Raw genomic sequence first — 15217 nt, forward strand, 5'->3', positions numbered from 1 at the left:
GGAGGCACAAAGGGAGGTTGAATCTGGAGCACACCTTGGAAAAAGGTGTGAACATCAGGCAAGGTAGCGATCCGTCGTTGGAACCAAACAGACAGAGCCAACACATGAACCTTCAGGGAAGCAAGACGTAAGCCCAGATCAAGACCGGACTGTAGAAATGCCAAAATCCTAGAAACCCTGAACACCTGAGGGTCAAAGTTTCTGGACTCACACCACTGAAAGTAAGTGTGCCACACCCTGTGGTAAATCCGTGCCGAAGCAGGCCTACGCGCCCTCAGCATGGTAGCAATGACAGAGGTAGAAAAACCAGCCACGCCGTCAAAGACAGCCGACCCAGATCCGGGTAAAGGCAGGGCCCCTGAGACAGCAGATCCCGACGCTGAGGCAGAAGGAACAGGGCATCTACGAACAAGCTCCTGAGATCGGAGTACCAAGGACGTCTGGGCCACGCTGGAGCCACCAGAAGAAACGTGCCCCCGTCCTGTTTGATTTTTCTGAGCACCCGAGGCAGCAGGGAGATCGGAGGAAACAGGTACGCTAGGTGAAACGTCCATTTCACAGACAGCGCATCCACTAGGCTTGCGCCTGCATCTCTTGTCCTTGAGCCGTACACGGGCTACTTGCAGTTGTGACGAGAGGCCATCAGGTCAAACTCCGGCAGTCCCCATTTGTCCACGAGAAGTTGAAACACCTCTGGGTGAAGCGACCATTCCCCGGGATGCACGTCGTGACGGCTGAGGAAGTCCGCCTCCCAATTGAGGACTCCCGGGATGAAGACTGCCGAGATCGCCGGAATGTGGCACTCCGCCCAAGCCAAGATCTGAGACACCTCCAACATCGCAGCTCGACTGCGAGTCCCTCCCTGGTGATTTATGTACGCCGCTGTGGTGGGGTTGTCCGATTGCACCTGAACGGCTCTTCCGTGAAGAACGGTGCCTGATGACAGTAGAGCACGGTACACTGCCCGCAGCTCTAGAACGTTTATGGGAAGGATGGCTTCCTCCGCCGACCAACGGCCCTGAAGAGACAACGAGCCTGTCACTGCCCCTCAGCCCCAGAGACTGGCATCTGTCATGAGCAGAACCCAGTCCGGGATCCAAAAGGGGCGGCCCTGGATGAGATGAGCTGACTGAAGCCACCACGCCAGAGACCGGCGCATCTGCGGGGACAACACCAGCATCTGGGATCGGATCCGGTGAGGTAACCCGTTCCATTCCGATAGAATCTGCCCCTGCAGGGGCCTGGAATGGAACTGGGCAAATTCCACCATGTCGAATGCCGACACCATGGACCCCAGGACTCTCATTGCCGAATGGACCGACACCCTGCCACTGCTCAGGCAACGGTGTATCCTCAGTTGTAGGGAGGACACCTTTTCCGGAGTCAAGAAAATCCTTTGTTGACAAGAATCCATAAGTGCTCCCAGATGGGACCAGAGAGGACTTCCTCCAATTTATCAACCACCCGTGCGCCTGAAGACAAACAATGGTCAGGTGGAGATGTCGAAGAAGCACCTCCGGGGAGCTTGCCAGCAGCAGATCGTCCAGGTACGGCAACAGTCGTGTACCCTGACCCCGAAGGTGGGCAGCCATAACTGCCATCACCTTGGTGATCACCCTCGGAGCCGTGGAAAGGCAACGCCCGAAATTGGTAGTGATGGTTCAGGATAGCAAACCTCAGATACCGCTGATGTGCCGGTGCTATGGGCACATGGAGATAGGCGTCCTGGATATCGAGGGAGACCATATATTCCCCGGGTTCCATCGCCAGAATGTTGGAACGTAACGTTTCCATCCTGAACCTGGGAACTCTGAGGTATCTGTTCAGAGACTTCAAATTCAGGATAGGGCGATGAGAACCATTGGGTTTCGGCACCAGAAACAGAGTAGAATAGTACCCCGTCCCGCGCTGAGACTGCGGAACGGGAACAATGACCCGTTTGTAGCAAGGATTCTATAGCTACCTGAATCTGGCCAGCTTTTGTCTTGTCCAGAGAAGGACTCGTGCAGAAAAACTGGTGGGGCGGTCTGAACCGAAGAGACAGGGCATACCCCTGAGAGACTACTCCTCGAACCCAGGCATCCGTGGTGGTATTGTGCCAACACTGGGCGAATTGGAGAAGTCGGCCTCCCACTCTGGGGTCCCCCAGAGAGAGGCCCGTCCCATCAGGCAGCAGGCTTATCCTCCTGCTTGGAAGAAGGGTGCAGAGCACTCCATGCCTGCTTCTTGGGCTTGGGTGCGGCTTTGGTCGCCGAATGTCTCGGGAAGGACTGGCCCTTGGCCTTACCCTGAACCTGAAAGGACCGAAAGGCAGAGCTCCTCACTTTAGCCGGTGCAGAGGCCGAAGGGAGGAAAGCCGACTTGGACTTAGCCAAAGTATCCACTATCTTGTCCAAATCCGGACCAAATAGTAAATCACCATTAAAAGGCAAGGCCTCCAGACCCTTTTTTGAATCTGCATCAGCCCTCCAGGACCTCAGCCACAGGGAGTGTCGAGCAGACACCGCTGCAGCCGACACCCTAGAAGGGAGCAGGCTGGCATCCAAAGACGCTTCCCCGATATAGGAAGCTGCATCCCGCATCTGTCCCACTATCGCTCTCTGGATATCCGGAGCCTCATCAGGAAAGGTATCCTCCAAGGCATTGGCCCATGCCTCAATGGCTTTAGCCACCCAGGAGATAGCCATGGACGGGCGAGCCACCGCCCCGGAAAGAGAATAAATGGACTTTAAACAAGTCTCCACCTTCCTGTCCGTGGGATCCTTCAAAGAGGAGATAGACGGCAATGGCAGAGTCGCGCTTTTGATCAAGCGGGTAACGTGGGAATCCACCGCCGGCGGAGTCTCCCATTTCCTGCAATGAGCTTCAGGAAAAGGATAGTTCGCCGCCAACCTCTTCTGTGGATGGAACCTCTTACTGGGTAATTGCCAGGCCGCCGCCATATGATCCGTTAACTGATCAGACAGGGGAAACACAGTTGAAGTCACCTTGGCCTTTTTAAAATTAGGAAACTTCGACCTAGGAGCCGGCGCATCATCCTCAACATGTAGGATAGCCCGCACCGCCCTAACTAAGGCTGGAACATTAAAGGAGGACTTAGCTTCCACCTCCTGCCCCATGGCATCAGAGTCAGAGTCCTCATGGATTTCTCCATCATCTGAGGACACTTCCGAGTCCGACAACTGCGCAGCTAGTGAACTCACAACCGGACGTTTAGACGCCCTTGGTGGCACATCACTTTGCAACATTGACTGAAACGCCGAGGATGAAGCCGCCAGACTCTGTACGGAGCTGGAGAGAACATCCACCCAAGACGGAGGAGCCGTCGGAGCAAAACTCTGCAAAGGCACTACAGACTGACGCGTCACTGGGGGAGACTGCACATACACAGGCAGTCCCGAGTAAGGACCCACAGTCTGGGCCCCGGGGGGAGACCGCAATATTTGCGGAATACCCGGGGAATGGGGGATGGTGGGCTGAGGCAACGCCCTAGAAGGGACCGATAACCGGTCCGCAATAGACGCCAGCACCTGTGAAAACATCGCCCAAGGAGGGTTCTGTGACACAGGGGGGTTGGAGGGGCCCAGTACCAGCTGGCACCGCCCGCACAGACCATCTTGAGATAAGTCCTCCCCATCAACTCCAGCAGCACAGCGTCTGCAGGAAAATAGCACAGGAGCCACAGAGCGCTCAGTCTCCTCATCAGACATGATACCGTAAATACACAAGAAATACGTATCACCAGAGGAATTACGGTTTTAACACCTGCGCACTCACCAGTATGCGACACAACAGCCCAGATATGGTACTGTGTAGCACACAACAGTATGTGACTGACCCCACAAATACGTGATTTATATAAGTGAGGGTATCAGAAAAACGCCCTTCCCCCCCACCCCTGCGGGCCGTAGGAGAAGGAAAGGGATAGTTATAAGCTGACAGTAAGGAGAATAAGTCACAGACAGGCAGCACTAGCAATAGTCACATACAATGCAGAAAAGTTAGTACTCACTGCACCTTTCACTACAATCAACCGCCCAGATTCAGTGTCTGGGAGGACTATAGTGCTGTGTACACTGTCCTTTAGCAGGGGAGAGGTACGCAGGAGGACCGGTCCACTTGATACCGCCTGGGAGTCTGCGATGCCTGCCAGTGAAGATGGCCGCCAGAGACCTCAGAGGAGGAGTGGCCGATAGATAAGAGCAGCTCAGCAACGCCAGACTGCTAGTTGAAAGGCTCGCTGAGCTGAGGGGAGGAGCCGCTAGACAGTGAAGGCTGCCTCCCCTGGCTAGCAATTAACCCCCGGGTTGCCGGTCCCGCTACCAGCCTGTTACCGTGGTGGTCTAGCGGACACGCGGGGTATTCCTCTATAGAGGGGGAGCCCGCCGCCGCCGCTAGCGCCACCGGTCTGTCCCCAGAGACCGGAGGCTTCTGACTGCATATAAAGTATCCACGGGCCGCCGCACGCGGCGACCCGTGGCTTACCTGATCCCCTTCGCATGCGGCAGCAGTCAAGGGAGTCCCCAGAGCCCGGCTAGTACAGGCTCTGGGGTCCCGCCGCGATCCCCAGAGCTGTACTGGCGTCGCGGCGCCAGCGGGGAGAAGGAGCGGCAGCGTGGACGTCCTAAAGGACAGTCTGATGCTGCCACTCTAATAGTGTAAAAAAAGTAGAAAAAAAATTCTCTTTTAAAATAAAGCTTAGGGACTGCTCCTGCAGCCCCACTGCGACAGGGTGACCCGACTCCGGCCGGGCACCAACTAAAACTGAGGTGCCTGTGGCTTGGGGTATAGAGGAGGACGGACCCAAGTGCATCCTGGGAGCAGTGAAAGCTTTAACTGCGTGGTGCCCGTGGATCCAGATCCAGCTATACCCCAAGGTCAACCCTGTGGACCCCCTATGGACCCTGAAGTAGAAATACATTTTTTAATATACAGTATTGAATACATATTTAAAAAATAACAGGCTATTAATAACAAAACATATCAGTGACACAACATATAACAATATGTACAGCATATACAACAATATACAAAAAAAAGCTATGATTTTCACTAACTTATTGTTACATTAAAGTTTTATTGCAAATTAACAATATAAACTAAATCTTGTCAAAGTAGTCGTGACCGATTTTTTTGATAACTCATCTTAATTTAACGAAAAAATATTAGTCTTTATTAGTCCAAATATGCCTAATTACAAGTTTTGTGAAAGCAATTTTAGATGACATCACAGGAACTAAGTAACTTTAAAGCCTGTTATCTTAGGATGTCATACTAAAATAATGTTTTCCTTTGGAGATGGGGGCAGCTGAATTCCAGAAAAAAATTTACATAACAGATTTGTTGGCCCCATACTGTCAAAAAAGTACTTTTTTGTAAGCCTTGAGGCAGCGATTTTCGATATCAGCTTTAAATGTTGTATAAGCATGTGCACTTTCACAACTTTTGCTCTCATAGATCTGCCACAGCAATAACTTGAATATTGCTGATTGTGCACCGCAGACTCGGTGACAGTTTCACTACCTCTAGGTCCAGGGCCACAACTCCACTACTGTTGCATACTGTGAACAGAAACTTTACCAAACTTAGGGCCTGATTCAGACCCACTCGCGAGCGGCTGTCCGCTCGCAAGTGGGTCGATGGTCTGCACTGAGCATGCGCACGACGGAGGGAGCTCCGTCGTGCGCATGCGCCAGACGCGACGAGCGAAGGACTTTCCTTCGCTCGTTGTGTCTGATCAAAGGGGGCGTGCTGTCGATGTTGATTGACAGCACGCCCCCTTTGGTGGGCGTGCCTCCCTGACGGGGGCGTTCCCAAGGGAAACGCCTACCGTCAGAAGCCGGCCCACTGACATCACTCCGGGCCTTGCGGTTGAAATCCTCAACCACAGGCTCCGGCTCGCAGTGGCAATGGTCGCGATGGTCACGACCATCGCGGCCATCAAACTGCACGCTCGTATAGGCTGTGGGTGGTGACCTACAGCTATACGAGCGTCCAGGAGGACGCTCCATAATCATTCAGAGCGTGCGCTCTGCTCAGAGCGTACGGCTCTGAATGAGGGCCTTAGTTCTACATATATACCAACTTTCATGCAAAATTTCAACAAAATCAGAGATGGTCATGTGGGGCCCCTGGTCCCCTTGACAAGGAATGACTCATCTTTCAAGCATACACTGTCAAAACAATCCGAAAAAAAAGAGGATTTGCACCATCCTGCTTGTCAACCTTCTGCCCATCTTCAAATGTTCTTTACACCCAACATGCAAAAATTTTCAGACCTTGGTATTTTATAAAAGTTTCTGTTGTTTATGTGATCTTTCCAGTATAATATAGGGCTATATAATGTGTGGTGCAGATAATACATAGGCAAACAGTTGAATTAGATCATAAAGATAAAAAAATTTAAAACGTATGTCCCTCCCTACACCACATAAAAAAAACATACAGGTTGTTTTGCCAAGAATGGTGAGAGAGAAATCCCATGATCATCAACCAAGTAACTGTATAACAAATAGTAAAATGTATATTGAATATATGACTCAGACTCAAACAACTGATTGACTGAAATTCAGAGCCTAATTGTACTTCTTGATGCAACTGTTTAGTGTGTATTTATTCTATTACTGTGCTCATTTAGATACTGTTTTCACTTCAAAAATTGTTAATGTATTACTAAAACAAGGTGTAAAAATCTAAAATAAAACATTTACTTAAGAAAACAATTTAATAAAAAAATCCTATTTAAATCCAAAAAATCTGATTTAAATCAAATAAATCCAATTTTTTTATTTTTTTTTAAATTTAGTTTTGTGCAACCCTGCTGCGCAGTGACTGACATCTCCTCTACCAAACTTAGGCTGGACCTGGCCCTGCCCTTGTTGCACGTGGTTGGCAGCCAACAGCATGGTCTTGCTCACCTTGGGACTTGACTGGCTGAAGAGGCCATCCTTGCTTGTGATTGGCAGGGGGCTGCTTTTGGTCCGAGCTGTCTGCTCTACTAGTGCACCTATAATGTCCATGGAGCTGCCTCCAGCCATGACCTCTCTTGCAGTAGCCAGGACTTGGATAAACCTTGAGGTGGTGATGAAGCAGGAGCCGCATTTCACTGCCGACAGCGGATAAGAAATGTGACTGCAGACAGGGTCCTGGGACGGGGAAGCAATCGGGAAGCCGACTGCCTAAATACCGGCAGCCGGCTTCCCGACTGTCATATCCTGGCAAGGGTGAAATGCCGGGCGTCTAGATGTAGACGCCTACATTTCCCAGACGCCGGGAGACCGGCGCCCGGCATCCCGATCGTAGTGATGCCGGGCGCCGCGAGCGGACAGCCGCGGGGGGGGGGGGTTTAGGTCTCCCGGGGGGGGACTTAGGGGCACCCCCCCGGGAGGGTTAGGCTAGGGGGAGGGAGGGTTAGGCACCCCCGTGGGGGACTTAAGGTTAGGCACCCCCCCGGGGACTTAGGTTTAGGCAGCGGGGAAGGGGGTGGTTAGGGTTAGGCACTTACAGGGGGGATTAGGGTTAGGCACTTGGGGGGGAAGTTAGGGTTAGGCACCCCTAAAGAGGGTTAGGGTTAGGTTAGTAGATACTTACCTATCCACAATCGAGATTTCCAGCGCTGTCGGGCTTCCGCTGCTTCTAACTCTGCTCTTTTCGGGCTGCAGCTGACGTGAATCCAACCGCCGGCCGTATTTCATACCCATTCCCTGGGACGTGTGTGTCTTGGCTGGGAGAGTGAAGGCATCTAGTACACCAAGGGTGAGCAAGAACTGCAGCCCACCCCCATTGTCCCGTGTTACATAGTGTGGCTTCCTTGCTTCTCCCTGCACCTCCACAAGCCTGTGTACCTCATGTAACAGGGCAATCCCACAACCCTGTGTGCCACACAGCGCGGGACACCACCACAACCCTGTGTGCCACACAGCACAGGGCATACCCAGAACCCTGTGTGCCACACAGCATGAGGCACATGTTTAGTGCATCTACTGTGGAGCCTCATAAATGGCCACATGTATATTCCAGCTTCATACCTGGATACATGTACAGTGCAGCATCCCAGCACTCACTGTGTTGCCACTGTGCTGGGCACGTGATGCTAATGACATAAAAACTATTGTGGACATGCCCCCAAAGTGACTAGGCACAGGTGTGCCCTCAGGATCAGCACTCTGCCCTAAACAAACTAGGCTATTCCAGGGCAGGGAGTCTATCTGTGTGCTGAAGGGGGCATGGCTGGTCAGAGAGGGAGGGGGCGTGTCATTGTGACACCCCCCCCCCCAATTTGTCACTCATGTCACTTTGCCAATTTTTCAATCTTGGGGGCGTGCCCAGCACTTACAGAAGTGCTGGGCTTCCGCCAAGCTTTATCCTAATGGTGGATAAATGCCGTCACCACAACTTAACCCACGGGTAGGGAAGGCACAATGCAGTTTGATTTAGCGAGGTGACGCAGAAAGGCAGGTCGCATTTTGCCCCTTTCATATAGGGCAGGGCGCAGCGCCCCGCTAAAACAGCCTAACGGGAACACATTTATATATACACACACAGATATGGCGCAACTAATGTGCCCATATCTATGGCATGTATATAGCTATTTAATACAATTATGTTAAAGAAGTGAAACTGCTTATGAGCCAGGATAACTATGGTAATAGCAAAACAGTTTAAGATACTAGGGGGGTCAATCATATTCCGTGCGAAGGGTGCAATGTGCAATTGCAACAGCGATAAAACGCCGGCAATGGACCGGCTCATCGCACCTCGACTCTGAATTCGCTAAACTTTGCTCGCTACCCTATAAGGCCGCAAGCAAAGTTTAATGAATCTGGGCTGCCGTAAAGTGCGCCCACTGCCGCAATGACTCGCACCGGCGAGATCATCGCGGCTAATAGGATTGCCCCCTATTGTGTAGAATAGAACCATTTTTTTCTAATATTCAAGTGTTCGTACAGCCTTCACTTGTTTTATGTTCCACTGATGCACTTAGAACGTTTATATAAATAATCAAGTAACTGACAAAAATACTGTCTAAAGACACATATCCACTACACGACATTTCAGGGCACAGACGCCCCTTTATCACTTCTTCACCTTGATAAAGGGGCATCTGTGCACCGAAACATCGGATATCATGTTGTTGTAAATCAATAGACATTTTTCTATACTGAAACACCGAGTGCCACTGCTTGTTTGTACAGAGCTGGTTCACATTTCTTCCAGAAGGCAACGGTGGACATTGCGTGGATCGTGGCAGTGCAGGACTCGAGGGAGATTTTTATATATATATATATATATATATATATATATATATATATAGCCAATTTGGTCTGGCACTCCTTCAAAACAATGTTGCCCCCGTGCCCTCGGATAGATAGCAGTAACAGACAGCGGCACTAGAGGTCTTGAGAAAGTGGTATAAATGGTGGAATAAATAGTTTACCACTTTCTCAAGACCACCAGTGGCACCGTCTGTTACCGCTATAAAATGTATATGCAGTATATGAGCAGTTATGCTAATAGAGGATTATTATTGCTATGGACCAAGCAAGATGCAAGATTGGGCATATTGTTGTGATGGCCTCAATGATAAGTACATTTTAAGTTATGCAGTTTGTTTTTTTGGATATTTCAATAAACTTGTTTACATTTTTTCTAAAGTGCAGCAGTTCCAGATTCTGGTGTCTACACCGGATCATACTATTGACTTGCTTTAAGTGTGCGAAGCGCGCTGTTTGTATTTTATACTTATTTTATGTTTCCAAAACAAAAAAAAACACACGACAGCTGATACAGTAACTTTTCATCATCACTTAGCAAGTCTAGATCCAAAATTAACCACAGGGATTCTTCTGAAGTACTTTTGACATCCACAGGCTCACAGCTCTCAGATACTTTATTATTCACATCATGAAATGTGTCCGCACGTATAAACAGGCATACAGAAGGCTCCTGGCCATGGCTGCACAGCATTACTAACTGTAATGACAATCAGGAAAACGAAAAGAAGGAAACAGACGATAACACGCCCTGACACCTAATTCCAGACCAATGATTTATGGACTGTGTGGGTCTGGGAAAGTGAGCACCCCAATAACAGGCGCTTATGAGGGTACCTTCAGGCAATGTATTGATTTTAGTAGTGAAGTGTTGTGTCTGCCCGCCCCTTTGCATGGTGATGATCCCTGTCACTAGTTACCCACACATCGTCCTATATTACAGCGAGGCAGTAGCATGCGTCTGAGCCCCAGCAGACAGGACACGGAGCCTAGTGCCGGCTTCCCGGTACCGCGTTGCTGTTAGGGTGTAAGGATCAGACTGTACCCCGGCACTAACAGGAAAGCCCGCCCTATAGAGGCAGCGGCGTAACAGGGCCTCGGCCGGAGCTCAGCACACAACTGCGCAACAGAAATTATAATGACTGGTCTAATTGCCGCCATTGTCCAGCGAGTGTAGGGCCAGGGATGCGCGCGTACGGGCGAAGGATGAGCCAGGGCATCACCCCAACCGTACTCACCGCTGTGATCCATGGTGAGGCCCGGGCGGAAGTCACCGAGCGCTGTGAGGAAGAGGAAAGAGCGAGGCGTCACTGTGACTGGCCAGGCCAATGCGCTTGCTCGGAAGGAGCGTGACCAGCGCGATGAAATGACGTCAGAGAAATCGCGTGCACGATCACACACACAGCTCAGAGTTTTGGGAGAGAGCCAGGGCCTTGCAGGCAGTGGTGCGCGACCACGCGAGGCAGGTATTGCATCAAGGAGTCATGTCGCGATCCCGTCACATGTAGTGTTGCCGTTGCGTGCCTTGTTACTAGTGACACAGCCATTCTCCCACCTACAGATCGTTCTGCTCCTGAACTTCCTGGGTTTAGGGCTTTTTTTTTCTTTATAGCAATGAAAGGGAGAAGAGATAAAGGGGTCTACTTACTAAACCTTGGATGGATAGGATATAAAGGGAACGAGGATAAAGTACCAGTCAATCAGCTCCTGTCATGTCACAGGCTGTGTTTGAATAGTGACAGGAACTGCTTGGTTGGTACTTTATCTTCGTCCGCTTTATCTCCATCCAAGGCTTAGTAAATAGACCCAAAAATACCAACAATCAGCCCCTAACTTTCATGTTACGGCTGCGCTGTGCTGGAAGAATGACAGGAGCTGATTGGTTGGTAGTTAATACATCTACCCCAAAATAACAAACACCTTTCTCACTAACCAGTTAACTGACAATTTTTTTTTACCAAAAACTGCCCAGAGATTGTTTTTCTCAATGTAATGAAGTTTGCAATGTATTTTTATCAATATATTTAAATATTTTATTTAAAAAAAAAAAAACATACCTAGAGGGTGTTTTGCAACCCCCCCCAACCATCTGTGTCCATAGGCCCCCATTATTATTTAATCACCTCCCAGCCCCCATCAGATATAGTCCCCCCAGAGGAAAAGATCCCAGCATTATCACCCCCCCCCCCCCCCTCCCATCACTGAGCACTCTTCTTTTTTTTTTACTATATATATATATAGATATAAACATCGGTATGGATGGCACTCACATGTAGTGAAAAAATGGCTGGTGTCCTCCGGAGAAGCTCCTCAGCGGGGGCTCCAATACATGTACGTACCGGCGGCACTCAGTGCAGATAAATAGCCACTCAGACAGCAGATATGATTGTCATATATATATATATATATATATATATATATATATATATATATATATATATCCCCCCCCAAACAAAAAAGTAATGGTGCATATGATACGATATCGCTGGTAGATCGTTATGCACCCTCCCTGGTTTGCTGGATGATCAATATCGATCATCCAGCACACCACCAACTTACAGACAACTATAGCGATCCGTGATAGTCGATCGCGGGTCCCTATAGTAACTTAATCGAAATCGAGCAAATTGACGGGCATGCACGGCCGATGGACGACACCGCTATCGTCCATACATGGTCGCGCATCGCTGGTCGACGGTAAGTTGGTAGGGACCATTTGAAAGATAACGATATCGATCAAATCGTTCTTTTAAATCGCTACGTGTGTGCGCACCATTAGTGGACATAACTCACACCCCAGTGTCCAAGATGACCACCCCCATTACCCTCCTCCCCAGTGGCATAGCCCCCACTCCCTCACCTTTTTGAACAGCACAGAGGAGTGTGGGGCAGAGGGGGGCTGATCATCAGTCATTCCGATGGCTTTGTTCATATTATGTGACTCTTCCAAGAGCTTTGCAGGACTGCTACTTGGTCTTCGGTAAATACTTTACCAAATTTTATTGATTTTACAACTTTGCATCCAGAGATGTTAGCATTTGCTGAAGGCTATTACACACAGCACAACAGCGTTCTCTCCCTTGAGGACTACTTTGGACATCCACTTGTCTCCATGGAAAGAAAGAGACAACAGGATTTTTGTACTTGCCATTAAATTATTTTCTCTGATTCCATGGGTGACACTTGACATGCTCGTCTGTCCTGTTTGCTGGTAATATTTTTATGTGTTCTACTTTTACTGTTTTTGACTGTCTTCTGGTTTTGTTATGAGACATTGGGGATCATTCAGACCCCGTCGTTAGCGCCGATGCGCTTGGACCGGGTCGATGGCCCCCCACAGAGCATGCGCACGCCGGCGCCATAGTGCGCATGCGTGAGACCCGCTACGACCGACAGCGCCGGTCGTAGCGGGTCTCGATCCAAAGGGGGCGAGCTGTCGATGTTGATTGACAGCTCTCCCCGTTTGGAAGGCGGGCCGGGGGGGTGGCAGCCCAAATGGGGGCGTTCCCATGGGAACGCCTTCCGTTTGGGGGCGGCCTCACTGACATCACTAGTGATGTCAGTGGAGAGCTTCCGGCTCTGACAGAGCCAGAAGCTCTCCGGGGCTTACGACAAGGGAGACCCTACCCTAGGGTCTCGTCGTAAGCCCCGATGGTCTTGACCATCGCGACCATCACCTTAGGCGGTCGTAAGGCTGTGGGTGTTAACCCACAGCCTTACCACCGCAAAGGAGGACGTCTTGAAAATTCAAGACGTCCTCCCCTCATTCAGACCGACCGCACGCTCTGTGCGACCGGCTCTAAATGAGGTCCATTATTCTCTCCTCTTTCTATACTCCTAATCTTCCTCAGTTAGTAAAAAACAAATAAATCCTCACCAGCCAATTAAGGTATAGAGGAGAGGAGCAAAATAAGTTATTTTGAAAGTCCCCAGGGTCCTTTTTCCACCTACTATGCCCCATAGTCTCCAATGGAATCAGAGAAAAGAATTTAACTGTAAGTACTAAGATTCTGTTATTTCAGTCAGGTGTCGTCAAATTGCCTTATATTTTTACATTACCATAAAAATCTTCCAAATGCCCATATATCTGGGAAATGTTCTCCTTTCCATTGTTCTGTGTATCAATGAGGTAGAAGAATGAGTAGTCCTATTCTCATTCCTCCATGGAAATAGACATAAATATATACTCTTGGGGGGTGGGATTCAATTGTTTTGGGTGCAGTGATAATGGGAGTCCCTTGGAGCAATTCAATTGTTTTGGGCACCCATTAATTATCGCGCTTGTCGCTTCCAAAGAGACAGGGTTTAGCAACTATACGAGGCTAAACCCTGTCTCTTTGGAAGTGACAATAGCGGCTAAACCCATCTAAAGTCCTGATTAGGGTGCCAAACAGCAGTTTAAATGCCACAAAATAAAACTTTTCGCACATTTCTGCTCGCCACCTCAGGAGGCCGGCACAAGCAACTGGATCGCCCCATACAGTTATAATATGTAAATCAAGTCTGTCACTAATTTATTTCTTACCAGAACACACACACACTGATAAAAGGTATATCCTTTTGCTTAATCATTTTTAACATTAGACCTTTGTAAACAACTTTAAAGTGTGACCTTCCATGAAAAACCTTTAAAAATGTGATTCTATTACCACTTTTGCGATAGTGGTTCTGTATAGCCACTCCTTTAAATTTGTAATTACAACACGATTCAGACGTGTACACTAATGCCACCGCAGATGCACATTTGTATTTAGTGGCTGTGCGAAAATATGCAAATTGCGCAACCACTGGCATTTGTATTGAACTGCAAATCCAAGTGACTGCGTACAAAGACCCAGCTGGGTCACAGATCAGTCAATTATCTGATCACTTACGCAATGGTCTGGATTATGATCCGATGCTGGGTCTTCGGGCTCCTGTGTACGGTACTGCACAGAGAAGCGGCTGTGCGGTACCGTACAACTAAAATGCAAATGCAGCAGGAGGTGTGTGTGTAGGAAATATACGCCTCCTGCATGCTTCTACGATCCCAGTGCTGCATCCGAAAACACAGCATTGGATCACCATTGCGGCCATCAGTCTACGGGAGGTAGGCTGTATCACCAGACAACTTTTACTCACGGATGGCATCTATCATGTCCTGTTCATTGGATGGGGCAACACAAATTATGAGGAATAAAATTCTAGATAGCCCTCAACTACATTTGAAGTCTGCGCTTTTCACAATTTTTTAGCTCACTGACACAGGGGAAAACAGTGTATAATACAGCAGCACTGCTGAGTCAATTAGGTATATTGTAAAAGTCAGGTGTAGCACATCAGAGTCGGTTTGAGAAAATAAAAATAGTTTCAAATGCCGATGCATCCCAGGAGTGTATAACAGGCTTAAACAGACACTTAAACAAATATTTCTAGACTTGTTAAATGCTAGTATACCCAAAGAGCAAATAGATAGGATCTCTATAAATGAATTGTTCAAACACTGGAAGGGATTAAGAGATAAGGGGAAGTTACAAAGGGGTCCATCAGAGAAGGTGGCAGCTAGAGAGCCCACACCCCCAACACCATCTGCCCCACCTTTGTAACCCACATCAACCTTATGTGACAGGTTGAGAGAGGAGTTACAGGAAATGTTGACACAATATTTCGGGGTAGGGAGGGAAGTACCACAGCCCCTCTGACAGGAAGGTGGATAAAACCAAGCAAGGGGTCACTGCCCATATGTATCAGTGTAAATACATTTTCCAGGGCAATCTAAACCACATAGAACCACAGCATCACTAGACACAGGTGCAGAAGTAACACTCCTCCATGTAACTGAAAAACATATACAGTTGATTGGGTTGATGCGGAAGCATAGGAAGCAATCAGACATGGTGCCTGATGCAATGGTGGACAGCCGCAGATGCGTCAAAAGACGTCTTTATGCTAATGCCACTGCTGAT

The 15217-nt window shown here is 49.0% G+C and overlaps 1 protein-coding gene across 4 annotated transcripts in view; it reads right to left on the minus strand.

The window, feature by feature from the left end:
* CBLL1 (Cbl proto-oncogene like 1) overlaps nt 1–10686 on the minus strand; it is a 30530-nt gene extending 19844 nt beyond the window's left edge. For 2 of the 4 annotated variants that reach the window (XM_088480199.1, XM_088480198.1), the window contains exon 1: nt 10511–10686. In XM_088480199.1, the coding sequence (XP_088336325.1) occupies nt 10511–10523 (13 nt within the window). In that variant the 5' untranslated portion in view covers nt 10524–10686. The remainder of the gene's footprint in view (nt 1–10510) is intronic. The other 2 variants (XM_088480200.1, XM_088480201.1) reach the window with 2 other exon arrangements.
* Between the last annotated feature and the right edge of the window lie 4531 nt (nt 10687–15217).

This window comes from Taudactylus pleione, unplaced genomic scaffold (assembly GCF_031769625.1).
Source record: "Taudactylus pleione unplaced genomic scaffold, aTauple2 ptg000251l, whole genome shotgun sequence".
Taxonomy (NCBI): domain Eukaryota; kingdom Metazoa; phylum Chordata; class Amphibia; order Anura; family Myobatrachidae; genus Taudactylus; species Taudactylus pleione.